General features: G+C 55.6%; 10 protein-coding genes across 10 annotated transcripts; 7 read left to right on the top strand and 3 right to left on the bottom strand.

Moving 5' to 3' along the window:
* Positions 1 to 23: 23 nt before the first annotated feature.
* On the bottom strand, positions 24 to 1,489 carry GUITHDRAFT_137908 (hypothetical protein; the record flags this gene model as incomplete). Its single annotated transcript, XM_005833854.1, has 4 exons — positions 24 to 323; positions 371 to 785; positions 838 to 1,292; positions 1,481 to 1,489. 4 exons carry the CDS (start codon positions 1,487 to 1,489, stop codon positions 24 to 26), a joined length of 1,179 nt encoding a protein of 392 aa, XP_005833911.1.
* A 1,194-nt stretch (positions 1,490 to 2,683) lies between these two features.
* On the top strand, positions 2,684 to 3,634 carry GUITHDRAFT_107281 (hypothetical protein; the record flags this gene model as incomplete). The annotated part of the gene is made up of 1 exon (XM_005833853.1): positions 2,684 to 3,634. The coding sequence occupies one exon, from the start codon at positions 2,684 to 2,686 to the stop codon at positions 3,632 to 3,634; it is 951 nt and encodes a 316-aa protein (XP_005833910.1).
* Positions 3,635 to 4,599: 965 nt separating this feature from the next.
* On the top strand, positions 4,600 to 5,640 carry GUITHDRAFT_107280 (hypothetical protein; the record flags this gene model as incomplete). Its single annotated transcript, XM_005833852.1, has 1 exon — positions 4,600 to 5,640. One exon carries the CDS (start codon positions 4,600 to 4,602, stop codon positions 5,638 to 5,640), a length of 1,041 nt encoding a protein of 346 aa, XP_005833909.1.
* A 955-nt stretch (positions 5,641 to 6,595) lies between these two features.
* On the top strand, positions 6,596 to 7,636 carry GUITHDRAFT_107279 (hypothetical protein; the record flags this gene model as incomplete). The annotated part of the gene is made up of 1 exon (XM_005833851.1): positions 6,596 to 7,636. The coding sequence occupies one exon, from the start codon at positions 6,596 to 6,598 to the stop codon at positions 7,634 to 7,636; it is 1,041 nt and encodes a 346-aa protein (XP_005833908.1).
* A 957-nt stretch (positions 7,637 to 8,593) lies between these two features.
* On the top strand, positions 8,594 to 9,634 carry GUITHDRAFT_107278 (hypothetical protein; the record flags this gene model as incomplete). Its single annotated transcript, XM_005833850.1, has 1 exon — positions 8,594 to 9,634. The coding sequence occupies one exon, from the start codon at positions 8,594 to 8,596 to the stop codon at positions 9,632 to 9,634; it is 1,041 nt and encodes a 346-aa protein (XP_005833907.1).
* Positions 9,635 to 10,591: 957 nt separating this feature from the next.
* Positions 10,592 to 11,605, top strand: GUITHDRAFT_107277 (hypothetical protein; the record flags this gene model as incomplete). The annotated part of the gene is made up of 1 exon (XM_005833849.1): positions 10,592 to 11,605. The coding sequence occupies one exon, from the start codon at positions 10,592 to 10,594 to the stop codon at positions 11,603 to 11,605; it is 1,014 nt and encodes a 337-aa protein (XP_005833906.1).
* A 2,080-nt stretch (positions 11,606 to 13,685) lies between these two features.
* GUITHDRAFT_58086 (hypothetical protein) lies at positions 13,686 to 14,649 on the top strand (the record flags this gene model as incomplete). The annotated part of the gene is made up of 2 exons (XM_005833848.1): positions 13,686 to 13,868; positions 13,918 to 14,649. Coding segments are annotated over 2 exons (915 nt in total), but the record flags the coding sequence as incomplete, so codon positions are not given.
* A 2,950-nt stretch (positions 14,650 to 17,599) lies between these two features.
* GUITHDRAFT_107275 (hypothetical protein) lies at positions 17,600 to 20,632 on the bottom strand (the record flags this gene model as incomplete). The annotated part of the gene is made up of 22 exons (XM_005833847.1): positions 17,600 to 17,827; positions 17,873 to 17,920; positions 17,971 to 18,037; positions 18,093 to 18,193; positions 18,246 to 18,315; positions 18,367 to 18,441; positions 18,488 to 18,522; positions 18,566 to 18,613; positions 18,662 to 18,778; positions 18,830 to 18,889; positions 18,938 to 19,006; positions 19,054 to 19,108; positions 19,159 to 19,208; positions 19,258 to 19,329; positions 19,378 to 19,428; positions 19,477 to 19,551; positions 19,597 to 19,671; positions 19,718 to 19,880; positions 19,926 to 20,038; positions 20,093 to 20,343; positions 20,393 to 20,438; positions 20,492 to 20,632. The coding sequence occupies 22 exons, from the start codon at positions 20,630 to 20,632 to the stop codon at positions 17,600 to 17,602; spliced, it is 2,010 nt and encodes a 669-aa protein (XP_005833904.1).
* A 2,031-nt stretch (positions 20,633 to 22,663) lies between these two features.
* GUITHDRAFT_152248 (hypothetical protein) lies at positions 22,664 to 23,222 on the top strand. Its single transcript, XM_005833846.1, has one exon. It carries the CDS (start codon positions 22,695 to 22,697, stop codon positions 22,854 to 22,856), a length of 162 nt encoding a protein of 53 aa, XP_005833903.1. The 5' UTR covers positions 22,664 to 22,694; the 3' UTR covers positions 22,857 to 23,222.
* A 1,766-nt stretch (positions 23,223 to 24,988) lies between these two features.
* GUITHDRAFT_86569 (hypothetical protein) lies at positions 24,989 to 26,001 on the bottom strand (the record flags this gene model as incomplete). The annotated part of the gene is made up of 1 exon (XM_005833845.1): positions 24,989 to 26,001. Exon 1 carries the CDS (start codon positions 25,907 to 25,909, stop codon positions 24,989 to 24,991), a length of 921 nt encoding a protein of 306 aa, XP_005833902.1. The 5' UTR covers positions 25,910 to 26,001.
* Between the last annotated feature and the right edge of the window lie 196 nt (positions 26,002 to 26,197).

Genomic DNA, 26,197 nt, shown 5'->3' with positions numbered 1-26,197 from the left:
AGAGATCTGCAACTTCTCTCGTCCTACTTCGTTGTCTCGGATTTCACGTTGGCAGCGGCGGCCTCGACTTCCTCAGCCTTGTCTCTCAAGGCAGCATCTGACATGGGCCTGACCTCTCCTTCTCCTTCATACGGTGCAGGCATCCCAAACTTGAAAGTCGGGCCGAAGTTGAAAGTTACTTGCCCTCCCATGTAGACGGATGCAGCGGGATAGTAGATACCCTGCTCTACGTCCTCGAACGCGCTTCCACATGCTTTGCCGTTAACAAAGAAGCGGATCACGCTGCCTCGGCAGATTTCTGACCCAACATCCGTGTCTTCCTCCTGCATACATCATTTAGAGGCAGGCTTCCACATAGCAGAATACTCACCAAGAAATATTCGATTTCGGTGTCTCTCCAGGTAAGTCTATCTTTGACCTTGCACTTGGATTTCCCTTTCCTCACCTCTTGTTTGGTTTCTCCATCGGCAGCGTTCTCACACTTGGGCTTCTGGCCCTCCTCTTGCCCTTCCTGCGGCGGGTCCTGAGTTTCCTTAGCTTGTGTAGAGGTCTTGCAGTCATCTTCCTCGAGTGCGGCTTTCTCCACGGCAGGGAAGTGGATGTAGCATCCCACAACGTCTCCTTTCTGGAGCGGACATGAAAACTCTTTCAACCGCCTGGTGTGCACAATGTTGCCAGTACGGGAGCAAATGCCGTAGCCGAACCGGTCATAGCCCAGAGGGGCCTGGATCTGAGCACTGCCGCGTGCCCATCCAAGTCTACTGTGGCCTTCAATGTTGAGGAACCTGGAGAAATTCATTCCAAGTCAGGTTCACAACAAGGGCAACAACAACTTACTTCTCTTCTAGAAACGTGTTCACGTGATCCTCTCTGATTGTGACCTCAAAGTACCACGATCCTGCACTGACCCCGTGGCTCGCCCGGATCAAGCGGTAACCCTTGTGCCCCGAGACTGTCAGGTTCTCATCCACCAGCCTCAGTTGCGGAGCCCGATCATACGGGGAGAGAGTCACCCCTCGCGGGTCAGGGATGACTGGGGTGAATCTCCACTGGGGGATGTTGAATGGTTGCAGGATGGAGGGGTCCTTCTCGATCAACGCTTCCATTCTTTGCTTCTTTGAAACCTTGGCTCCATTGGAGCTTGCTGATCGTTTCCCGTTGCCGGCATTCTTGGACGGGGCGGGGACGATGTTTTCCTTGTTGCATTCCGGATCACTTACAGCTTCGAGATTGTCTTTCTTAGGAGTGACAATCTCATCCTCAGGGTAATGCAATTCAGGTACCACGGCCACCTGCAAAATGATAGTGAGGATCGAGAAAGCAATTCGTTGGCACATCGAGCTGGAGTAATTCAAACAGTGTAGGACGAGGAGAACAGATATGGTTGCTTCTTGACGGTGACATGCCTATGCTACATTCTTGATGAGGAGTATGCCTCCTCCTCGCTCCTCGCGCTGGGCAGATGCCTCTTGTTGCTCACCTCCGGCATCGTTGATGAAGGAGTAGTGGCGTGATGGCGGGAAGTTCGAATACATTTTGACCAAAACAATTATTATAGACTATGGGTACAAAAATAAATTGATTTACGATTTTCATGGTACAGATGTGTCTAAGGAATAAGATTAGAAGATCGCTAGCTTTTGTATATTTAAACAATATATTTCCCTTTCAAACTATGGATTTTAATAATAAAATACGTAATTACAGAGACCAATAAACTTTTAATCCAGCCACGATCGTCTAAAACTCGAGGGCCAAGGAAACCGGGCAAACAATGGGTAGGGGTCAACTACCCCAAAGGAGTATCTGGGGTACTAGGCAGTCAATCAGAGGGTTACGAGTATGAAGGGGTACAACTTCAGAGTGGGTAGGAGGCAAACACCACAAAATTTTTCACCGTAAGGGAGATCCTGGGACCAGGAACCCAACCCTTCTTGATCCATGGCAGACTGAGAGAGCATCTGAAACTAACGAGCCTTTCTCTACAAGCTCTTGGTCGAGAGTAAGCAAGTCCCCACGAGACTGACATCTCTAGTCTCAGAGGGTTAGTCTAGCTCGTTTTGACAAAACGAGCTAGACCGTGTACCTTGTGTGCTCTGAGGTCTCCGGATTAGCGGAAGTGTGGTCATTTATGATACGAAAGTAAAGCAGCTTTTCGTATGAGACGTATTTGCTTGGAAGGGTGCTGGTCTCATCATTATACTTGCTTTGGTAGTGTATTCTTTTCGCCTGTTATTGCATAGAGCAGACATGTAACAAGCATGCACCTTACAAACACCATAGCGATGTATGAAAAGATCAAGTAAGGCCAGCCCCCAGACGCGATCAAGCATAGCGTAACAGTCGCTGAAAACGGTGAGAAGTCCAGTTTGAGAACGGGAGAAGCTTGATTCGAAGAATGAAACGAGAGCGAAGTTTTCTCATCACAACACTGTTTTGAATATTCTAAACCCTAACGATAGATTGACATGAATCTATATTGTGATGTTGATATATCCACCAATAACTGAATTGCTTTTCCTTTTGCACAGCTAAAAAACTCGAAAGCCTACAAAAGGAGTCCAGGGTCCCTGCTGTTCACGCCGTCCCTGACATGCCTTATACAACACGCCCGAGCCAACAAGACAGACTGCCCGTGCAGACCGTCTCCATCATGCCTCCTCCTATGCTACGACCAGTAGCGATGCCCTGCCCCCCTGCCCCAGCGCCCTCCGCAGCACCCTGCTGCCCTCCGCCGACCAGCTACTCCGACGCCCTTGCGACCTTGGATCGCTGCGCTGCGCTCGCCAGGCCGATATCTGACACCTCAGCAGCCGTGCTCGACATCACCGACCCCGCGAGCTTCAGAGACTTCCTTGCTGGCAGAGACGGGGATGCCGCGCCCGCCGCGCCCGCCGCCTACCCGGCCTTGATCGACACCAGGAAGCCTATCCTCAAGAAGCGCCCGCTTGTCGACGGCTACACTGCTCCCTCCGTAGACGCACCGGTCAAGAGGCAGCGAGGAGAGGGCGAGAGGGCGTTGGAGCGGAGGAGGAAGAAGATCGTGTGGAAGCTTGGGTCGCTGCTCAAGGTCTCCAAGAAGGTTCACAGCAGGGTCGACGACATCCGGCCCGTCTGCGTGTACTACCAGTGCATCTGGGACTGCGCCAAGAAGGTGTGCGACTCGGCTGGGATCCAGATGAGCCGCGAGCTTGAGCAGCTGGAGCCCAGGGCCTGCGAGGGCTATCGACAAGGGAATGCAGCCACGGCGGAGCAGCGAGCGGAGCTTCTCCGGCGAGTCGGGAGGGCGGCGGAGCTTGCGGCCAGCATCTCGAGCGAGCAGGAGAGGCCTGGGATCAGAGACAAGTTTATGATGTATGCATGGGACGCCATCTGCCCGAAGAGGCTGAAGCTGAGGGACTGCAGGAGCCGGCAGAAGCTGGCGGACTACATCACCTACTGCAACGTGCTCTACACCTGCCTGCTGCCGTGCGAAGGAGAGCTGGGCGTGCAGGTCCCTCTGCCCCCTGGGCTGCCGGAGGCGATGAAGGGCGAGGACGTGAGGAGGCTCAACGAGTACGCGTTCAAGGTGTGGCGTCTGTGCCAGTCAATGCGGCCCCCGGAGGACATGGGGAGGCGGTCGCTGAGAGGCTGAGAGGGAGGGAGGGCATCTTGTTATGCGCCCGAGGAGGAGGTGAGCCTCCGAGGGCCTGGCCGTCAGTCCAAGGCAGAGGCGCTAGGTCTCCAGTGTCTCCGAGACGATCTTGCATTGACGCCTGTACGTGAACGACCTCTTGAAGCCTCTGCGTCGGCGTGTACGAGCATGTCTGTGCTGAGCGACACGTCAACGATCTCTCGGCTGAGAGCAAGCAAGTCCCCACCAGGCTGCCATGTCTAGGACAAAGCGAGCTAGACCGCGTCTTTGTGTGCTCCGAGGTCTCTGGAGAAGCGGAATGATCTGATCCCCTATGATAAAACAGTAAAGCAGCCTCTAGTATGAGACTACTTTGGGGTGCTGTTGGTCTCCGATCACAGCTAGCTGCTGCTGACGCACTTTGCGATGGAGCGTTGCACTTGCGCAGGACTGCTTCTGCTTCTGCGCATGCTCTTACCGTCCGCTTATGGTCGCACACGGATGAGCTTTGCACCTGCAGTGGACCTAGACATGTAGACTTGAGATGAGCATAGGCTTTCGGCAGTTGCAGTTGATGCGCTGTTGCTGTCTGTTGCTGTCTGTTGCTGTACACTTGCTCTTGCTTTCCGTGCCTCATCGGATGCTCCTGCCGTCTTGCTTCCTTTACTCCTCTCCCGGTTGCCCTCGTTTGCTCCTCCTGCTCCCGTCGAGCTTGTGCGAGTTTGTGGGTGGCACCACGAACTCCGATCCTAGTGACTACGGGGTAGGGGGAAGCAAGAGTCAAGGAGAGGGTAGGGTAGATGAAGCTGTACCCGTCCAGATATGATGGACATCATGGTTCAGAGAGGGTACTAGCCCTCAAGCGCGATCGAGCATAGGGGTACGGAGACCGAGAGGGGGTAGGGGGTAGAGGTAGGTGGTAGGGGGAGGGACTCGAAAGCCTACAAAAGGAGTCCAGGGTCCCTGCTGTTGACGCCGTCCCTGACATGCCTTATACAACACGCCCGAGCCAACAAGACAGACTGCCCGTGCAGACCGTCTCCATCATGCCTCCTCCTATGCTACGACCAGTAGCGATGCCCTGCCCCCCTGCCCCAGCGCCCTCCGCAGCACCCTGCTGCCCTCCGCCGACCAGCTACTCCGACGCCCTTGCGACTTTGGATCGCTGCGCTGCGCTCGCCAGGCCGATATCTGACACCTCAGCAGCCGTGCTCGACATCACCGACCCCGCGAGCTTCAGAGACTTCCTTGCTGGCAGAGACGGGGATGCCGCGCCCGCCGCGCCCGCCGCCTACCCGGCCTTGATCGACACCAGGAAGCCTATCCTCAAGAAGCGCCCGCTTGTCGACGGCTACACTGCTCCCTCCGTAGACGCACCGGTCAAGAGGCAGCGAGGAGAGGGCGAGAGGGCGTTGGAGCGGAGGAGGAAGAAGATCGTGTGGAAGCTTGGGTCGCTGCTCAAGGTCTCCAAGAAGGTTCACAGCAGGGTCGACGACATCCGGCCCGTCTGCGTGTACTACCAGTGCATCTGGGACTGCGCCAAGAAGGTGTGCGACTCGGCTGGGATCCAGATGAGCCGCGAGCTTGAGCAGCTTGAGCCCAGGGCCTGCGAGGGCTATCGACAAGGGAATGCAGCCACGGCGGAGCAGCGAGCGGAGCTTCTCCGGCGAGTCGGGAGGGCGGCGGAGCTTGCGGCCAGCATCTCGAGCGAGCAGGAGAGGCCTGGGATCAGAGACAAGTTTATGATGTATGCATGGGACGCCATCTGCCCGAAGAGGCTGAAGCTGAGGGACTGCAGGAGCCGGCAGAAGCTGGCGGACTACATCACCTACTGCAACGTGCTCTACACCTGCCTGCTGCCGTGCGAAGGAGAGCTGGGCGTGCAGGTCCCTCTGCCCCCTGGGCTGCCGGAGGCGATGAAGGGCGAGGACGTGAGGAGGCTCAACGAGTACGCGTTCAAGGTGTGGCGTCTGTGCCAGTCAATGCGGCCCCCGGAGGACATGGGGAGGCGGTCGCTGAGAGGCTGAGAGGGAGGGAGGGCATCTTGTTATGCGCCCGAGGAGGAGGTGAGCCTCCGAGGGCCTGGCCGTCAGTCCAAGGCAGAGGCGCTAGGTCTCCAGTGTCTCCGAGACGATCTTGCATTGACGCCTGTACGTGAACGACCTCTTGAAGCCTCTGCGTCGGCGTGTACGAGCATGTCTGTGCCGAGCGACACGTCAACGATCTCTCGGCTGAGAGCAAGCAAGTCCCCACCAGGCTGCCATGTCTAGGACAAAGCGAGCTAGACCGCGTCTTTGTGTGCTCCGAGGTCTCTGGAGAAGCGGAATGATCTGATCCCCTATGATAAAACAGTAAAGCAGCCTCTAGTATGAGACTACTTTGGGGTGCTGTTGGTCTCCGATCACAGCTAGCTGCTGCTGACGCACTTTGCGATGGAGCGTTGCACTTGCGCAGGACTGCTTCTGCTTCTGCGCATGCTCTTACCGTCCGCTTATGGTCGCACACGGATGAGCTTTGCACCTGCAGTGGACCTAGACATGTAGACTTGAGATGAGCATAGGCTTTCGGCAGTTGCAGTTGATGCGCTGTTGCTGTCTGTTGCTGTACGCTTGCTCTTGCTTTCCGTGCCTCATCGGATGCTCCTGCCGTCTTGCTTCCTTTACTCCTCTCCCGGTTGCCCTCGTTTGCTCCTCCTGCTCCCGTCGAGCTTGTGCGAGTTTGTGGGTGGGCAACCACGAACTCCGATCCTAGTGACTACGGGGTAGGGGGAAGCAAGAGTCAAGAAGAGGGTAGGGTAGATGAAGCTGTACCCGTCCAGATATGATGGACATCATGGTTCAGAGAGGGTACTAGCCCTCAAGCGCGATCGAGCATAGGGGTACGGAGACCGAGAGGGGGTAGGGTAGAGGTAGGGGGTAGGGGGAGGGACTCGAAAGCCTACAAAAGGAGTCCAGGGTCCCTGCTGTTCACGCCGTCCCTGACATGCCGCATACAACACGCCCGAGCCAACAAGACAGACTGCCCGTGCAGACCGTCTCCATCATGCCTCCTCCTATGCTACGACCAGTAGCGATGCCCTGCCCCCCTGCCCCAGCGCCCTCCGCAGCACCCTGCTGCCCTCCGCCGACCAGCTACTCCGACGCCCTTGCGACCTTGGATCGCTGCGCTGCGCTCGCCAGGCCGATATCTGACACCTCAGCAGCCGTGCTCGACATCACCGACCCCGCGAGCTTCAGAGACTTCCTTGCTGGCAGAGACGGGGATGCCGCGCCCGCCGCGCCCGCCGCCTACCCGGCCTTGATCGACACCAGGAAGCCTATCCTCAAGAAGCGCCCGCTTGTCGACGGCTACACTGCTCCCTCCGTAGACGCACCGGTCAAGAGGCAGCGAAGAGAGGGCGAGAGGGCGTTGGAGCGGAGGAGGAAGAAGATCGTGTGGAAGCTTGGGTCGCTGCTCAAGGTCTCCAAGAAGGTTTACAGCAGGGTCGACGACATCCGGCCCGTCTGCGTGTACTACCAGTGCATCTGGGACTGCGCCAAGAAGGTGTGCGACTCGGCTGGGATCCAGATGAGCCGCGAGCTTGAGCAGCTTGAGCCCAGGGCCTGCGAGGGCTATCGACAAGGGAATGCAGCCACGGCGGAGCAGCGAGCGGAGCTTCTCCGGCGAGTCGGGAGGGCGGCGGAGCTTGTGGCCAGCATCTCGAGCGAGCAGGAGAGGCCTGGGATCAGAGACAAGTTTATGATGTATGCATGGGACGCCATCTGCCCGAAGAGGCTGAAGCTGAGGGACTGCAGGAGCCGGCAGAAGCTGGCGGACTACATCACCTACTGCAACGTGCTCTACACCTGCCTGCTGCCGTGCGAAGGAGAGCTGGGCGTGCAGGTCCCTCTGCCCCCTGGGCTGCCGGAGGCGATGAAGGGCGAGGACGTGAGGAGGCTCAACGAGTACGCGTTCAAGGTGTGGCGTCTGTGCCAGTCAATGCGGCCCCCGGAGGACATGGGGAGGCGGTCGCTGAGAGGCTGAGAGGGAGGGAGGGCATCTTGTTATGCGCCCGAGGAGGAGGTGAGCCTCCGAGGGCCTGGCCGTCAGTCCAAGGCAGAGGCGCTAGGTCTCCAGTGTCTCCGAGACGATCTTGCATTGACGCCTGTACGTGAACGACCTCTTGAAGCCTCTGCGTCGGCGTGTACGAGCATGTCTGTGCTGAGCGACACGTCAACGATCTCTCGGCTGAGAGCAAGCAAGTCCCCACCAGGCTGCCATGTCTAGGACAAAGCGAGCTAGACCGCGTCTTTGTGTGCTCCGAGGTCTCTGGAGAAGCGGAATGATCTGATCCCCTATGATAAAACAGTAAAGCAGCCTCTAGTATGAGACTACTTTGGGGTGCTGTTGGTCTCCGATCACAGCTAGCTGCTGCTGACGCACTTTGCGATGGAGCGTGGCACTTGCGCAGGACTGCTTCTGCAACTGCGCATGCTCTTACCGTCCGCTTATGGTCGCACACGGATGAGCTTTGCACCTGCAGTGGACCTAGACATGTAGACTTGAGATGAGCATAGGCTTTCGGCAGTTGCAGTTGATGCGCTGTTGCTGTCTGTTGCTGTACGCTTGCTCTTGCTTTCCGTGCCTCATCGGATGCTCCTGCCGTCTTGCTTCCTTTACTCCTCTCCCGGTTGCCCTCGTTTGCTCCTCCTGCTCCCGTCGAGCTTGTGCGAGTTTGTGGGTGGGCAACCACGAACTCCGATCCTAGTGACTACGGGGTAGGGGGAAGCAAGAGTCAAGAAGAGGGTAGGGTAGATGAAGCTGTACCCGTCCAGATATGATGGACATCATGGTTCAGAGAGGGTACTAGCCCTCAAGCGCGATCGAGCATAGGGGTACGGAGACCGAGAGGGGGTAGGGGGTAGAGGTAGGGGGTAGGGGGAGGGACTCGAAAGCCTACAAAAGGAGTCCAGGGTCCCTGCTGTTGACGCCGTCCCTGACATGCCTTATACAACACGCCCGAGCCAACAAGACAGACTGCCCGTGCAGACCGTCTCCATCATGCCTCCTCCTATGCTACGACCAGTAGCGATGCCCTGCCCCCCTGCCCCAGCACCCTCCGCAGCACCCTGCTGCCCTCCGCCGACCAGCTACTCCGACGCCCTTGCGACTTTGGATCGCTGCGCTGCGCTCGCCAGGCCGATATCTGACACCTCAGCAGCCGTGCTCGACATCACCGACCCCGCGAGCTTCAGAGACTTCCTTGCTGGCAGAGACGGGGATGCCGCGCCCGCCGCGCCCGCCGCCTACCCGGCCTTGATCGACACCAGGAAGCCTATCCTCAAGAAGCGCCCGCTTGTCGACGGCTACACTGCTCCCTCCGCAGACGCACCGGTCAAGAGGCAGCGAGGAGAGGGCGAGAGGGCGTTGGAGCGGAGGAGGAAGAAGATCGTGTGGAAGCTTGGGTCGCTGCTCAAGGTCTCCAAGAAGGTTTACAGCAGGGTCGACGACATCCGGCCCGTCTGCGTGTACTACCAGTGCATCTGGGACTGCGCCAAGAAGGTGTGCGACTCGGCTGGGATCCAGATGAGCCGCGAGCTTGAGCAGCTGGAGCCCAGGGCCTGCGAGGGCTATCGACAAGGGAATGCAGCCACGGCGGAGCAGCGAGCGGAGCTTCTCCGGCGAGTCGGGAGGGCGGCGGAGCTTGCGGCCAGCATCTCGAGCGAGCAGGAGAGGCCTGGGATCAGAGACAAGTTTATGATGTATGCATGGGACGCCATCTGCCCGAAGAGGCTGAAGCTGAGGGACTGCAGGAGCCGGCAGAAGCTGGCGGACTACATCACCTACTGCAACGTGCTCTACACCTGCCTGCTGCCGTGCGAAGGAGAGCTGGGCGTGCAGGTCCCTCTGCCCCCTGGGCTGCCGGAGGCGATGAAGGGCGAGGACGTGAGGAGGCTCAACGAGTACGCGTTCAAGGTGTGGCGTCTGTGCCAGTCAATGCGGCCCCCGGAGGACATGGGGAGGCGGTCGCTGAGAGGCTGAGAGGGAGGGAGGGCATCTTGTTATGCGCCCGAGGAGGAGGTGAGCCTCCGAGGGCCTGGCCGTCAGTCCAAGGCAGAGGCGCTAGGTCTCCAGTGTCTCCGAGACGATCTTGCATTGACGCCTGTACGTGAACGACCTCTTGAAGCCTCTGCGTCGGCGTGTACGAGCATGTCTGTGCCGAGCGACACGTCAACGATCTCTCGGCTGAGAGCAAGCAAGTCCCCACCAGGCTGCCATGTCTAGGACAAAGCGAGCTAGACCGCGTCTTTGTGTGCTCCGAGGTCTCTGGAGAAGCGGAATGATCTGATCCCCTATGATAAAACAGTAAAGCAGCCTCTAGTATGAGACTACTTTGGGGTGCTGTTGGTCTCCGATCACAGCTAGCTGCTGCTGACGCACTTTGCGATGGAGCGTTGCACTTGCGCAGGACTGCTTCTGCTTCTGCGCATGCTCTTACCGTCCGCTTATGGTCGCACACGGATGAGCTTTGCACCTGCAGTGGACCTAGACATGTAGACTTGAGATGAGCATAGGCTTTCGGCAGTTGCAGTTGATGCGCTGTTGCTGTCTGTTGCTGTACGCTTGCTCTTGCTTTCCGTGCCTCATCGGATGCTCCTGCCGTCTTGCTTCCTTTACTCCTCTCCCGGTTGCCCTCGTTTGCTCCTCCTGCTCCCGTCGAGCTTGTGCGAGTTTGTGGGTGGGCAACCACGAACTCCGATCCTAGTGACTACGGGGTAGGGGGAAGCAAGAGTCAAGAAGAGGGTAGGGTAGATGAAGCTGTACCCGTCCAGATATGATGGACATCATGGTTCAGAGAGGGTACTAGCCCTCGAGCGCGATCGAGCATAGGGGTACGGAGACCGAGAGGGGGTAGGGGGTAGAGGTAGGGGGTAGGGGGAGGGACTCGAAAGCCTACAAAAGGAGTCCAGGGTCCCTGCTGTTGACGCCGTCCCTGACATGCCTTATACAACACGCCCGAGCCAACAAGACAGACTGCCCGTGCAGACCGTCTCCATCATGCCTCCTCCTATGCTACGACAAGTAGCGATGCCCTGCCCCCCTGCCCCAGCACCCTCCGCAGCACCCTGCTGCCCTCCGCCGACCAGCTACTCCGACGCCCTTGCGACTTTGGATCGCTGCGCTGCGCTCGCCAGGCCGATATCTGACACCTCAGCAGCCGTGCTCGACATCACCGACCCCGCGAGCTTCAGAGACTTCCTTGCTGGCAGAGACGGGGATGCCGCGCCCGCCGCGCCCGCCGCCTACCCGGCCTTGATCGACACCAGGAAGCCTATCCTCAAGAAGCGCCCGCTTGTCGACGGCTACACTGCTCCCTCCGTAGACGCACCGGTCAAGAGGCAGCGAGGAGAGGGCGAGAGGGCGTTGGAGCGGAGGAGGAAGAAGATCGTGTGGAAGCTTGGGTCGCTGCTCAAGGTCTCCAAGAAGGTTCACAGCAGGGTCGACGACATCCGGCCCGTCTGCGTGTACTACCAGTGCATCTGGGACTGCGCCAAGAAGGTGTGCGACTCGGCTGGGATCCAGATGAGCCGCGAGCTTGAGCAGCTTGAGCCCAGGGCCTGCGAGGGCTATCGACAAGGGAATGCAGCCACGGCGGAGCAGCGAGCGGAGCTTCTCCGGCGAGTCGGGAGGGCGGCGGAGCTTGCGGCCAGCATCTCGAGCGAGCAGGAGAGGCCTGGGATCAGAGACAAGTTTATGATGTATGCATGGGACGCCATCTGCCCGAAGAGGCTGAAGCTGAGGGACTGCAGGAGCCGGCAGAAGCTGGCGGACTACATCACCTACTGCAACGTGCTCTACACCTGCCTGCTGCCGTGCGAAGGAGAGCTGGGCGTGCAGGTCCCTCTGCCCCCTGGGCTGCCGGAGGCGATGAAGGGCGAGGACGTGAGGAGGCTCAACGAGTACGCGTTCAAGGTGTGGCGTCTGTGCCAGTCCATGCGGCCCCGGCAGTGATAGTGATGTTTTTCGAGTTTTATCGTATGAAGTCAAGAAGGCTGAGATGGTTGTTTGCTACTAGGAGGCTCTCAATGTTCGCTCAGGAATCGGGTCAAACAGTATTGAATTCCTTTACTTTCGGAACTGAGTCTCTGGCACCTCACCTCTTTCGTCTTCCATACTGTGACGTGCCGGTCGTTCTTCCTTGTGTGCAGCCTCTTGATCCAGCGATTCATCGCATGCCATGCCATTGTTGTCTTTGGTCAATGACATGTCAGGCCTGTGTTGCAATCCAAGCTTGTGCGCCGGTCGTTCTTCCCTCCTTGCCTTCCTCAATTTAAATTGTCTCCATCGTTGTTCTTGCACCCGCGCATAATGTTCATACTCTGTTTCCATACTCCTCTTCTTGACTTGACGTATTCTATTGCTTGCTTTTCGTGCAGATTTTTGTTCCTCGTTTTCCAAGCTCCTCTTCTTCTGTTGCCTCAATCTATTCATTTCCCTCTTCCGTGCAGATCTTTCTTCCTCTCTGTCCAACTTTCCCTTGCCCTCCTCTCGCACTGTGAAGGCCATGGCCAGCAAAGCAGACTGGCGACCACAGCAGCTGGGCCCGCCTCGGAACCTGTACAGCGTGACACACAAATATTGTAGGCCATATACCCCTTCAAATTTCAATTGTTATTGTTTAGTTTCGATGTCACTGAAATCAAGTTGTGAAAACTTTCCGGGGGCCGGAGTCTGGCCGGGCGGGGATGAGGCCGGGTGGTATCAGTCATCATCGGCATCGAGTCTGCCGGCGAATGATGCCAGCCTGAGTCAGTGACTCGGGGCACCGTCGGCATGATGGTCTTTGCGGCCGCCCGGGCCGGGCGCGGACGCGACCGTGACTGAGCCGGGGCCCTGATGAGTTGTATCCGACAGTGCTGTAGCCGCAAGTAAGCGGCCGGAGAGGAACTTCCGAACTCCGAAGGACTCCGAGAGAGAAAAAGAAGAGGAAGGAAGAAGAGCACCATGGTCATGATCCCCGGCCGATGTGGCATGCAGTTACAGTACAGTCTCTCAGTTTCCGTGTCACATTCGCAGCCCGCCGACTTGGAAGCGGCTCTCGCTGTCCGAGGGCCACTCAGTGGCTCGACCGTGCTCAAAGTTCCGACCGTTCACAGAGTCACTGTCACAGCCTCCGGCTTGAAGTGACTCGTGACCCGGCAGTAATTGTTGTACCACATTTAGAGAGAAATCTACAGGTATGGTACAGAATTTACCAGGTATGGTACAGAATTTACAAATTTGTTTTTAATTTTGTATAAGTTTATAATAAATTTTCATTATTATTTCCCTCACAACTTAGATAGTGGTAACGATGATTGATCGATCGGTACAATATTTTCGTACACGATGAGTACGACAACCGCGTCTCCTACTAGCAGGTATATTACTATATGCAGGCGATCACGATGGCGGCTGCACGGCCCCCATGTGGCCACGGAACGTGGTGGAAGGATAGGAGAAGAAGGCAGGATAGCAAAGAGGAGGACGCTCAATAATCTGAGAGAGAGATCGGGTTGGGAGGATCGTGCATGAAGGTTGGAAGGACATAAGTGGTTGCGGAGCGATTGTGAAGGAAGGAGCCAGGGCGCGAGGTTTCTTCTCTGGACGATTGAGCTCAAGTTGCAGTCTTTCAGGAGCAACCATGAGGATCACGACTCGTAACATTGAGCTGCTGTTCCTGCTTTCCTTGTGGACGCTCGGGGATATCTCACCTTCACTAGCCGACGAGAAGATCGATGAAGAGCCCATCATGGCGCTCGACTACGGATCCGAGTGGATCAAGGTAGCCGTCTGGAATGGCAGAGATGCTGATGTGGTGCTGAACGAAAACAGCAAGCGAAAGAGCCTCGCAGCCCTCGCTATCCCAAAGAAGCGCGGTGTAGACGAGCTACGGCTGTTCGGAGAAGCTGCTACTGCTAGGCCACAGTTTGCCATCCAGTACGTGCGAGAGCTACTGGGGAAGTCGTACAGCAAGGAAAACAAGTTTGGCCCCCATTATTTCCCAGAGAATGTCAAGCTAGATCCGTCGAGAGGAGCCTGTAAAGTTGTGCAAGGAGGAGGAGAGGAATACAGTCCAGAGGTCCTGAACGCCATGCTGCTTACATACGTGAAGGGGAGGGTGCAGGAGCACACGGGGAGGGCCGTCGGCAAGTGCGTCATTGCTGTTCCTTCCTACTTCAGCGAGATACAGCGAAGAAGTTTGTTGGCCTCCGCTGACATCGCAGGATTAGAGGTGAGGAATGGAAGCCAAGCACCTGGCGATGTTGACGTTGCTGCCTCAGGTCACTCTGCTCCTCACTGAAGGCCTCGCGCTGGCGTTCAAGTATGGCATAGAGAGGATGAATCTCCTGTCTCTCCCGGCTCCGAGGAACGTGCTCTTCCTCGACGTGGGCGCGACGAAGACGACGGTAACCATTGCGAGATTCGTGGGGAAAAATTCTTCTCCTCCTTCTACATCGCCTTCTGCCTCACCTTCCAACGCGATGGTCGAGATCCTCTCTTCAGCATCTGACGCAAACTTTGGCGGGAGCTCCTTCACAGCTGGGCTCGTCAGTCTCCTAGTGAAGCGGGTGGATAAAACCAAGAAACTTGACGAGAGGGCGATGAAGCGGCTGCAGGGGGAGGCAAACAAAGCCAAGGAGATTCTGAGCGCCAACAAGGAGGTTGTGGTGACGGTTGAGGATCTTGTCGGCGACTTTGACCTTCGGGTGACCATCACGAGACAAGAGCTTGAGGAGGAGTGCCGGGACACGCTGGTAGCCCTCCCCATCCTTATCGACAAGGCGATCAGGGCTGCGGGGCTCAACCTGCAGCAGCTGCATGGCATCGAAGTGGTCGGAGGAGCCTGGCGCCCGCCCATGGTCCTCAAGGAGATTGAAAGAATCTTATCTGTGGTGCCCGGGAGGAGGATGAATCCTGACGAAAGCATCGCGACCGGCGCCGCCCTCGTGGCCTTCTACCGGGGGAAGCAGCAGGCGAAGATTCAGCTCCTCGACATCCTCCACAAAGATGTGTACGTCTGGGCCGGTCAAGATCTCCTCCAGCTGATTCCCAGCAGCTGGAAAGTGCCCGTGATTGACAAGGAGAGCGAGTCCCTGCTGACGCCAGAGGGAGGAAGCGACATCGTCCTACAAACCCCAGCACGAGGCGACCTGACGGTCTACCTCACCGACGATGCCTTCACCTCCAACCCCTTCGCCACCTTTCTCATCACCAGAGTGGCAGGAGGATCAGCAGGAGCAGGAGAGGCTGGGGGCGGCATGGTTGAGCTGCACTTTCACATCTCTGCTAGCGGGCTGCTGTCGATGAGCAGGGCGACGCTGCTGCCGTTGGGGGTGACGAGGACAGAGAAGGAGCCAGGAGCTCCTCCCCCCTTTCTTGACTTTGGTGCGATCAAAGAGATGCCATGGGCGAGAGAAAGAGAGAAGAACAACCTTCCTCTTCCCCCGCTGATGATGAGCAGCGGGGGACCCGTGGAGTTGGTTGTGTCGCATGCCATCGGAGGACGAGGTTTCCGCATGCTTTCTGCTGCAGAGATCTCGTTGGCAAAGGAGACGATCAAGGAGCTGGAAAGAAGAGAGGAGAAGGTGAGGAGGTGTATGAGGAGTGATGATGATGATGATGATGATGAGGAGGAGGAGGAGGAGGTGGAAGACGAAGAAGAGGGAGGGGGAGGGGAGTTGGGCGGGAAGGAGGATGGGATGGAGGAGGTTGTGGTGATGATGGGAAAGAGGAGGAGGGGAGTTTGCTTTCACTGACTTGCGAAAAGTTGCGGAAGAAGTCTGAAGTTCTCAACACGCTGGAAGCCAAGATGTACATGGTGAGAATAAACCTGTTAGGGCTGCAGAACTCTTGAACTCCCAAGATGTCTGTCTTCCTTCCTTCGTTGTTTGCTCTCAGACCTTGCCATGACTTGCAATGCCTCAGTGCCGTGAGAAGTTGTCGTCAGAGATTGCAGCATGTAAGTTGGTTCCTGTCGTCTCTTCTTGTCACCTGTCGCGTCGGCAGCAGCTCTCTCCGTCGCCGAGATGGCGCTGGTGCTCGAGCACGTCGACGAGATCGGTAGGAGCAGGCGATGGAAGTCAGAGAGCAGGGCAGGGGAAGAGGAGGGGAAGCGCGGTGGAAATCAGAGGGGAAGGTGGAATGGGAAGGGAAAGACAACCCTGCATCCAATTTCTTACCAAGTCGCAGAATCTTGGATGGAAGAGAAGAGCTCAAACGCAACATATGACCAGGTTGTCCGACGTCTACAGGTGAGTTCATGTTAGATGACGATGGTTACGCTTGTTATGATTGTGATGATGCTGATCCTGATGATTGCAGGATCTTGAAATCGTTATTTCTCCGCTCCTCGCGGCGATCAAGGTTTCTGTCTGTTTTGAGTAAGACGTCGAAAGTTGACGGCGCGACAGGACAAGGAACGACTGCTGGAGGCCCGTAGTGACGCCAAGTCCATGCTTGAGGTTCTATCTGAAGACATGACAGTGACGATGTTGAGGCGTGTGAACAAGTTTGTGACGATGTTGAGGCGTGTGAACAAGTTTGTGACGATGTTGAGGCGTGTGAACAAGTTTGTGACGATGTTGAGGCGTGTGAACAAGTTTGTGACGATGTTGTGGATGTTGAGCTCACTTCATCTTGTCGTTTTTGATTCTCTTCATGTCTCGGTGTAGAGATCCAAGAGCCAACTCGAAAGCCTCCTTGCAAGTCGCCCATGGCTGAAGCAGGTAGGGAGGAGGGGGACGAGAGGCTCCTGCTCTTGCTTGTGACGCCTCCCTCCTCTCCTCGTCTCGTACAGGTGAGGATGGTCGTTGCCTTTGCGGGCGCCACCGGCTTCCTCTTCCTCCTCCTCGAGCAGACCCACGTCATCCACATCTCCGGCCTCCACGAGCTCCGAGCTCGAGACTGAGAGCCCTCACGTCCTCTCCTTCCAGGGGGACGTCGACGCTGCTCGCTCCCTCCTGCTGAGGCTGCAGACATGGCTGGAGGCTGCGGAGAGAGGAGAGGCGACCGGCTGGGAGGAAGGGGAGGAGCTCACGGTGGAGCTGGGGAAGAAGATGAAGGTGAGGGCAGGGAGGGTGAAACAGCAGGCTGAACACCCCCAGGTGCTCGAGAAGGACGTCTCACCCTTTGACCTCCGAGGTTTGCTTCCTCCCACTTCTCTCTCTCCTCCCTTCCTCCACCTTCTGCCATTTACTTTCCCTCCTGCCGCTCCCCTCCCTCCTCTCTCCTGCTACTCTTCCCCATCCTCCCTCCTTTCTCTGTCTGTCAGTCTCTCGTCCCCATCCTCTTGATTCCTCTTCTCTCTCCACCATCCTCCCGCCCCTTCCCACACTTCCTCCTATCTTTTTCTCGTCCTTCCTCTCTCCCTCCTTCTCAATCCAGTTTCCTCCTCTTGTACTCCCACTCTCCTTCCTTTTTTTGTACCTTTCATCCCCCTCTATCTCCTGTCTTCCTTTCCTCGTTCCTCCGCTCTTCTTAGGAAGAAAGCCTGCCCCTCCTCGTCCTCGCCTGCCCCTCCTCCTGCTTCCTATCGCTCCCGAAGCTGGTTCCTCACCTTGATTCGCAGAGAAGAAGACCGACCGGCAGACCAAGAAGCCGTCGGAGGGTGACGCTGCTCCAGGTCTTCCCTCGTCCTCGTCCTCGTCCTCGTCCTCGTCCTCGTCCTCGTCCTCGTCCTCGTCCTCGTCCTCGTCCTCGTCCTCGTCCTCGTCCTCGTCCTCGTCCTCGTCCTCGTCCTCGTCCTCCTCCGCTGACGCTCTCGATGCCGCAGATGAGAGCGAGCCATCACCGTCAGAAGGAATATTCAAGAGATTCTTGAACAAGTTGCAGAAGTGAGAGCAGTAATGTAATGAAATCGGATGAGATTTGAGCGGAGGATGTTGGTCTGACTTTAATTCTTCACATTTGATCTTTTGTTTTTTTCCCTTCACGTCCCCTTCTTTCTCTTCTATGTCTACATCTTCACGCGCTCTTCAAAGAAACAGACTTGCTCGCCTTGTTCTTGTAGATGTCAAAGTGCTCCTGCAGCATGTGCACCATGTACAGGCACACGTGCGCGGGCACGAGGTAGGGCCAGCTGGACCTGAAGGCCTCCGCACGCATGAAACCGAGCATGGCGACGCACTGGGAGAGGATCATGGGGTGAGGGATCACGCCGTAGGGGAACTTCTGCACGTAGTGCTTGGAGGCCTGCCGACGTGTCAGCTCCTCCCGCATCCTCTTCTCCTCCTCTACCTTGACGAAGCCGAGCTCAATCCCGAAGTAAGTTCCATCAACACCGAGCTGAGGGGCAAGTCAGTGGCGAAGCTACCAGAATAGAGGAGAGGAGCAACCTGGAAGGTGGTGTAGATGGAGAGAGCATAGCCTCCGAAGATCATGGCGTAGTCGATGGGGCTAGTCCTGGAGAGGAGGAGGCATGTGAGCGAGAGAGCAGACAACAGGAGGAGAGGCTCACTTCAAGGCGAGCGAGAGGTCGGTGAAGTTGTTGGTGACGGCTGACGCATACAACAAGACGAGCTGGGAGATCGAGAGAGCCTTGAAGAGGAAGACGTCTCTCTGCACCACCATCCCACGTCACTGGCCCACAGGGCAACCAGTCAGAGGAGACCTTGAAGACTCCGTAGGCGACGCCCTCACGATGGTAGTAGGTGTTGATGTAGCGCAGGTAGTGGATGAAGCTGGCCTCACGGTGAGAAGGGATTTGCCTCCACCTTGATCCTCCTTCCTACCTTGTGCCCACCAGGAACACCTTGTAGGTGGTGAAAAAGGAGACGACAGCGAGGGCTGCGATGTATCCGATGTTGCTGCAAGCAAGTCAGACGCGCACCTTCCCCTATCCCTCTTCCTCACCAGTAGCCGACCTTCTCTTCGATCTGATGCACAACCTGCCCCAAGTTTCAGCCAAGACACCCCGAAATGATCCGCCACCTTCGTCCAGAAGACAACATTCCATGCCGCAAACCTGTTGAACAGTCCCTGAAGCTATCTCAGTCCTTCAGCCCGTGGCTGCAGATTCCTCCCAACCTTGGGGTTGATGGTGTAGAGGAAGAGGGAGCGGAACAACTTGTTGTAGCGGGTGGACAAGATTCCCATGAGCTTTCCGAAAGGCCAGGCCCACGAGGGATAGATGACGTGATGGACCTGGCAGGGTTGTCTCAGCTTCTTCTGACTCGTCCCTCAGCCGCTCAGAACCTTGAGCACGATACGGAAGTCCTTGTTGACAACACCATAGTTCTTTTCGATGTAGTGCACCTGATGGAAATATGTCAACCCCCATCCGTGCTGCGACATCTCCTCGACCTCTCTATGGAAGTCGAAGGCAAGAACATCTCCGTTCTGAGCAGCGAGCTCGGTTGGAACAAGAGGAAACTGCGAGCTTCAAGTCAACCGAAACATCTTCATGAGGATGGAAGAACCTTGGTGGTGATCTCCTCATTGGCATCAAGACCGATGATCATACGGAAGCAGGAGCTGCGAAGCAAGGAGGTGAGAAGAAGAAGCAGTGGAGTTTGAGGTGTTACCTGAAGGGGATGTAGTAGTATGGTCCATCGATATGTCTCGTGTAGAAGACCTGACGGTGCAAGTGACTCCCTTGCCTTTAGAGCTTCAGCCCACGGAACCTCATCAGAAGTATTCTTGACGGTATGAGGGGCGGACACGTACACCTCGTTCATCCCATCCAAAACCTCAACCTGCCCGTCTCGTCATGAGGCTGCATATGCAGAATGACGGAGTAGAACCTTCCAGTTGGATCCGAAGTGGTTCTTGTACAAGTTCGTGATGGTAGGGCACTAAGAATACGAAAAGTCAACGCAGGCGAAACAATTCTCGTTTGGCACGTTGGCAATCCTGTAGAATGCATCCTTGGGGGCCTTCTCCAAGCACTGCTCAGGGGGAGTATCGGGCTTGGGAGCCTGGCATTTCTTCAGCAAGACAAAAAACCGGCAGATGGACATCACCTGGTACCACCAGTGGGTAGAGGTTGAGGTGGAAGGACCCTTGGAAATGGCCCACGAGCGGATGGCAGCGAGGTCCTTGTGCAAAGTCAGTACAGCCGAGGTAAGTCATCCACAATGAAACCTTCAAGTCCTGAGCATCCTTGAGCTTGACGATCAGCACCCTCGACTTCTGGAACTGCCAGGGGAAGAGCAGAGCGCCGGAGGTGCTCAAGAAGTAAACGACAAAAGCCACCAAGCACGGGAGGGTGTGCACGATCTGCTCGAACTTGGCCTCACCACCAGTCCTATCAAGCATGTCAGAAGTCGTCACACCAGGCTCACTCGGTCACCATGCAGTCTGAGGAGGCATGGTGCTCTCGAACACGAGAGGAAGGAGGTAGTAGGTGTGCTCAGCGAGAAGCTCCAAGAAGTTGGAGTCCTGCTGGTAGCTGCTCTGGAAGGTCTGCTTGTGGTGTCAGTCAATCGACCGTGCAACGTGTCTCAAGAGCAGAGCAACCTTCTCGCCCGTGGCAAAATGAGCCAGATCTTGTCCGAAGTATCCAACGATGAACATGACCATGTGGGTCAGATAGCCAAGGCCAGACGACAGGGTTGAGCCCAAGGCGATTCCAGTTGACACCAAGGTGGTCAAGGCAAGAATGTGCATTGGAAGCTTGTCCATGATGGACACACAATACGCAAGGGCCAAGATCTTTGCGAGAAAGCTGGTTCCTGTCACCTTGTTGACAAGTGACAAGACACTGAGAACTGGAGGAGAGCTAACTTCAGTGTAGAATCCAAGCAATCAACAATTTACCTCCAAGAGGAGTAGTTATCATGTGCAGGAAGATGTTGAACTGATCCTGAAACACACAGACAGTCACTCCCCATGATGTCGTTTGCCCAGCATCTTCACCTGGTGATAATTACGAAACTTGGCAGACAGGTCGTTCCATCTCTCAGTATGAGACATTGTCTGTACTTGGGCAGTGCTTGCAAGCACGAATCCAACTCCAAGAAGAGCCAAAAAGGCCAAACCCGTCCACGACGACCGCATTCTATCAATCGTGAGGTCATACAAGGCAGAGAATCAAAAGAAATAAATCCAAGCGTGGAATCGAACACAATCAGAAAGCATCTGGTCACAACCAAGACATGAATTCCGCGTGGACCTTCACATGCATAATGGGACCATAATGATATTGTCTACAATAGTCATCTTCAATCTCTCCGAACTTCACTTTTTTAGCAACTCCTGCCCCCTTTCTAATCATGTTTTCATGGATACTCGTGCCATGCCGTATTTCATCAAGCTGTATCCTCGCGAGTTATGACTTGAACACGAGATAAAATCTTCTGTAATCATCTTCACTCTCGCTCCTGTTCTCATCTCTCTCTTTCGACTTTCCTCCACTTCGTTCTCTTCTGATCCCTTGCAAAAATCCCTCTGCATCCTTTGGACGTTCGCTTGTCCTACCCCTACCCCCCTTCTCATATCAGCCCGTCCACAAATTGCGGTACTACCCTACCCCACGTGGATGTCTCATGACCAATCTACCTCTACCCCTGATTGTAACTACCCACCACTGGTCTGATCCCGTATATTTTCCTCTAAAACTACCCGGTCTAAGATAGTCATTCCATGTGGACCCCTACCAGAGAATGATCTAGGCCTCCTGACTACCCCCATGTGACTACCCCCAGGGGTCTTTGCGGAGGAAGGACTGAAGGACTTGGCCAAAGAAATGGTTCCGTCAGGGGTATCATTAGTTGGAAAATCACACAAAATCACAACCAAAATTTGTAAAACTGAAAATCAACACTAAAATTCAGGTAATTTATTACAAATTTGGATGCCCTTACCGAAATTTGAGTACCCTTCCCTAATGGGATGCCCTGCAACGTGGCCATGTTTACGGTTTGGCCCATGATCGAAACTTTCATTATCAAATTTGAAATAATCATCTCAAACCAACCAAATTTGTGAACTACACCGCTTAATTTTGGGTAATGCCCTGAAAGCAGGAGGCTAGAGGACCCCCTCCGAGATATCAAGGCATCTCGTGCTCACAGGCTCACACAGTCGTACGCCTCTTCAATCCCCCGACCAGGTAGAGAGAATTTGTCCTACTTTTGTACACATAGTAAAGCATGTGACAATTTACAAAACTGTGGTAAGAATATGATTCTAAGATTTCATTTTTTCAGTGACACTTTCGAAAATTGTTTTGCACCGAGTCGGAGGATCGCAGTTTATGACCGTCGACGTGCTGCCGGGGCCTCCGAGTCACAGTTCCACGGCCCACTCCGGACTAGCGGCTGACGACTACGAGGCAGAGGAAACGAAGGGCCTAACTCTGATGACTGACACTTTAGTGTCATCCACGTGACACACTCAGGCAGATCGGATCGGACCGTGACTCACTGTGAGCCGGGCCGCCAGTCACGGTCGGATCGCCGCCCGGCCCGTCCCGGCGCCCGGGGGCCCAGCCGCCGCCGGGTCACCGGGTCGAACGGGGTGCCAGTCACCGTCGGGCCCGGGCCGGGCCCGGCGGCGGAACGGTGACTGGGCCGGCCGGCCGCCGCGCCGCGCCGCCCGGCGGCGGTGCTGCCCGGCCACAGACTGAGTCATGAGGACCGGCGCGGCCCCCGGACGGCGAGGAACCGGGAGCCGGGCCGCGGCTGCCTGCCCGGCCGGGCTGGGCACGGCGTGACTGACGGCGGGCCCGCCCGGCGGCCGGCCGGGCGGCCGGTCCCGGACATCTGACTGGCCCAGTGGGCGGCTCACTGCCGGTCAACGACTTCTCATTTGGTAACGGCGGTAACGGCATTACCAAGAGCCATGCGCTTGACGAAGCTGTTGTGGACGCAGGTATGAGTTGGAGGGGAGGAGGAGAAGAGAAAAGAGGAAGAAAGAAGCATGTGAAAGAGATATTATAAGAGAAGGAGACAGAAAGAGATAAGAGACAACAAACAAAAGAGATAGAAAGAGATAGGAGGTAGAGATCAATATGACAGTGTGAATGAGCGACAAGGGATAGGGATCGATAGAGCGTAGAGAGATAGATAGAAAGATGCAAGGGTAGAGATAGAAAGAGACAAAAGAAAGACATAGATAGATGCAAGAGCGATGTATTGAAACAAACAAAAGTGAAAGATACAACGAGTCTATGTCAGAGACAACACGCAAGGGCCATCGGGCTGCGATACACAGAGCACGGAGATTCACGGCCTGCAACTTGGAGGCAGGGAGGGAGGTACATGACAAGGTGACGGAATAGTGACAGTATACTGTTGTTTCCCTGTGGTATCACATCTTGAACGCATTAAAATACTTCAAGGCAGGAAGTGTTCAGCTAGAGAACCAGAAATAGACAATGTAGGAAGGCAGTTAGAAGGCAAGGGATCACGCAAGAAAGAACTTTGCAGTGCAGAGAGGGAGGTTTGTGCGCAAGTAAGGGGAGGGATGCAGACTGATAGAGGGCTGGAAAGAGAGTTGGCCAAGAGTGATGGAGAGGGAGCACGAGTTGGTGTACTTGTCTCTGTTCCACTTTCCAAGTGATGGCTGCGTGATTGAAGAGAATGGTTGAGACAAAAAAATTGAATCAAGTTTTTTGATGTTATCACTGATCAAACTTCTCCGTCACAGGACACCTGCAACTCCCTTCCCAACTTCGAAGCAACTTTCAACCCCATCGGCTCAGGCCTTGTCTACGATCCTACTAATCCTGAGCAGCCTGTCATGAAGCCCCTCGAGCCCATGTGAGCAAACAGCTCCTTCAATTCTCATATCTGAATTGTCGCTCGTAGGTGCAAGCTCTACCCTGACATGCAGTAAGTTCCTTGCCAGACCCTCATTGATACTGCAGACGCTCCTCGGACTGACTCCTTTCGGCAGGCCGTCAGGTGAGGCTGAAAGTGGATTGTGGGGGCCACCGGAGTAGAGCTGATTAACATGATGCCTTCATTGTTGTGAAGTAAATCTGATGGAGAGAAACTTGAGTCGGGGAAACATTGTTTATACCGACATACCACGACATACATTAGATATGACAAACTGCTGGCAGCATGCAATTCCGATCCTCCGCTCGGAGAGCGGAAAGTTCTCAGCAGGAGCTCACATGTCGTCCATGGGATGTCGTTCAGACTCCACACGTGATTGCTTCTCCTTGCGCAAGATCGATCGCAACTGGACGAAACCATCCTGCAGAGTCTCGAGGCGTATCCTGAGCTCCTCGTTGGACATCTGCTCTGCCTGCACTTGGGTCTGAAACTCTTGACGCAGACGCTGCTCGAGACCCATGAGGTGAACCTGCACGACGGTTAGAAAAGAAGAAGCCGGGCAGTAGCAGTATCACCTTCTCTTCTTGGATCTTCTGCACCTCGACCTTCATCTTGTCCATTCGTTCTTCAAACTCTCTCCTCATCTTCTCTACATCTTCTCTCATGTGCTCTTCCTTCTCCTGGAACTCTTGACGCAGGCGCACGTACTTGGCTACGCCGCATCGGCGAAGAGCTTCTGCCTGCATCCTTTCGAGCTCCTCGAGCTGGGAGACTGTGAGGCCGTCCAACTCTGAGCCGCAGAGCTGAGCAACGCGGACTTGAAGCATGTGAACGTCGACAGTTCGCTGCTTGAGGTCTCCTCGCGAGCGTTCGTACTTCTTCCTCAACTCCGCGATCTCCTCTTGTGCTGTGCTGAGCTTTGCCTTCAGCGCAGCATCCGCCTGTTGCTTCTCCTGCAGCCTCTCCAGCTGCTTTCGGAGATGGTTCCTCTCCTCCTGGCTCGCCTGAAGCCTCGTTTCGATTCTTGTCTGTTCAAGTTTCGACCGGTCAGTCAAGATTTCTATCTGCTTTCGCAGCTCAGCCACTTCCATCTGGCTCTCTCGCAGAGCTTGCTTCAGCTTGTAGTCTTCTTGGTCGTCGTCGTCGTCCCCCGTGACTCCTTTGCCTGTAGGCATCGCCCCCTTCGCTCCGGGGCGGGCACTCATTCTGCTTGCTGCCCTGGACTCTGTGTCCGCAATGCCGCTGTCTTCAGTTACTCCCGTGTTTGCAGTCTTCAATCGTGTATCGTCGTCCTCGTCCTCGTCCTTGCTCGTGGCGAATCCGATCCGTTGGTTCTTGCCAGTCGGCCTGTAAGGAGCTCCTACTCCTGCCCCCTGCGCGCTCTCACCGCTCCCCGAAGCAAGAGCCAGGGAATGGAAGCCGCCAGCGGAGACCTCGCGCACTCCCTTCCCGATTAGCTGCTCGATGAGGAAGGGAGTCGTCTGCATCTGTTCATCGTCGTGGCCCAGTCGTCCGTACTCGCCGCTTCCCCACGAGTAGACGTCCGAGTTGTCCACGAGAGCCATGGTATGATGCATGCCTGCAGAGACCCTGGTGACGCGCTTGCCTCGCAGAGCCTAAAGGAGGAAGATCAGACAAGGATCGACATGTCACAGGAGATCACCTCAACAACCACAGGGATATTCTGACTGTTCTCGTCGCCGTGTCCGAGTTGTCCTTTGTCTCCTCCACCCCAGGTGTACAAAACTCCTTCGCTCGTGAGAGCTGCCGAGTGAAAACCTCCCGTGGAGATGTGTATGACCCCAACGCCCTGAAGAGCTGTGATCATGATCGGTTCTGCATGCTTCTCCTCATCTCCGATGCCCAGCTTGCCGAACTCTCCACTCCCCCAAGTCCAGACCTCCTGACTCTGCGTCAACATCAACGTGTGATGAGTTCCGCACGCGACTTCATGAGCGATGCACTGCTGTACTCCCTTGACCATCTTGGGAGTCTTCCGGTCGGTCTCGTCGCCATGCCCCAACTGCCCGAAATAGCCTCCGCCCCACGTAAGAAGATTTCCTCCCTCAATGATCACAGAGGAATGGAAGCCACCAGCCGCCACAAAAGTCACCTCCTTGCCTTGAAGCGACTCCACAAGTTTCGGAGAAGCTTGCCGAACCTCATCACCATGACCAAGACGACCGTACTCACCACTTCCCCATGTGTAAAGCTGTCCATTGTCGATGAGCGCACAGGTATGGTGCCAGCCGCAAGCTACTTGCTTCACATGCTTGCCTTGAAGGGCACTAACGAGAGCAGGCGTAGAGACGTTGGCTGTGACTGATGCTCCCTGACCCAATTGTCCAAAGTTTCCTCTTCCGAAAGTGAAAACTTCTCCATTCTCCATAAGTATTGCTGTGTGCTGGTTTCCGCAAGATACTTGTCGTACATTGAAGCCAAGGAAGGCAACGACCAACCGGGGCTGTCGCTGCGTCTTCTCGTCGCCATGACCAAGCTGACCCAAAACTCCTTGACCCCATGAATACACCTCACTTCCCTCTCGACTCATGGTCGTTAATTACTCTCAGTACTCGTGCACTGTCTTCTGAGTCAAGCAATTATTTCAGTTTCCCAAACATAGCAAACCAAACTCCCTAATTCCTGCTAACACCAAGCGTCAGAAATCATCCAGGGGTTTGTTGGAGGATATCAGAACGAAGCAAAGGGGGGATAGAACAGAGGGATGCAGGGAATTTCAAGTGAGTTGCAAACATTTCCTAATGGCGTGTGCATGAGATGCACCATCATGGAATAGATCGAATGCAGAGCAAAAGACAATCGGTCAAAGGAATGAGAA

This window comes from Guillardia theta, assembly GCF_000315625.1.
Source record: "Guillardia theta CCMP2712 unplaced genomic scaffold GUITHscaffold_28, whole genome shotgun sequence".
In the NCBI taxonomy this organism is placed as follows: Eukaryota; class Cryptophyceae; order Pyrenomonadales; family Geminigeraceae; genus Guillardia; species Guillardia theta.
Note: the sequence above shows the minus strand (reverse complement) of the source record. Positions and strands in the feature narration are given on the sequence as shown.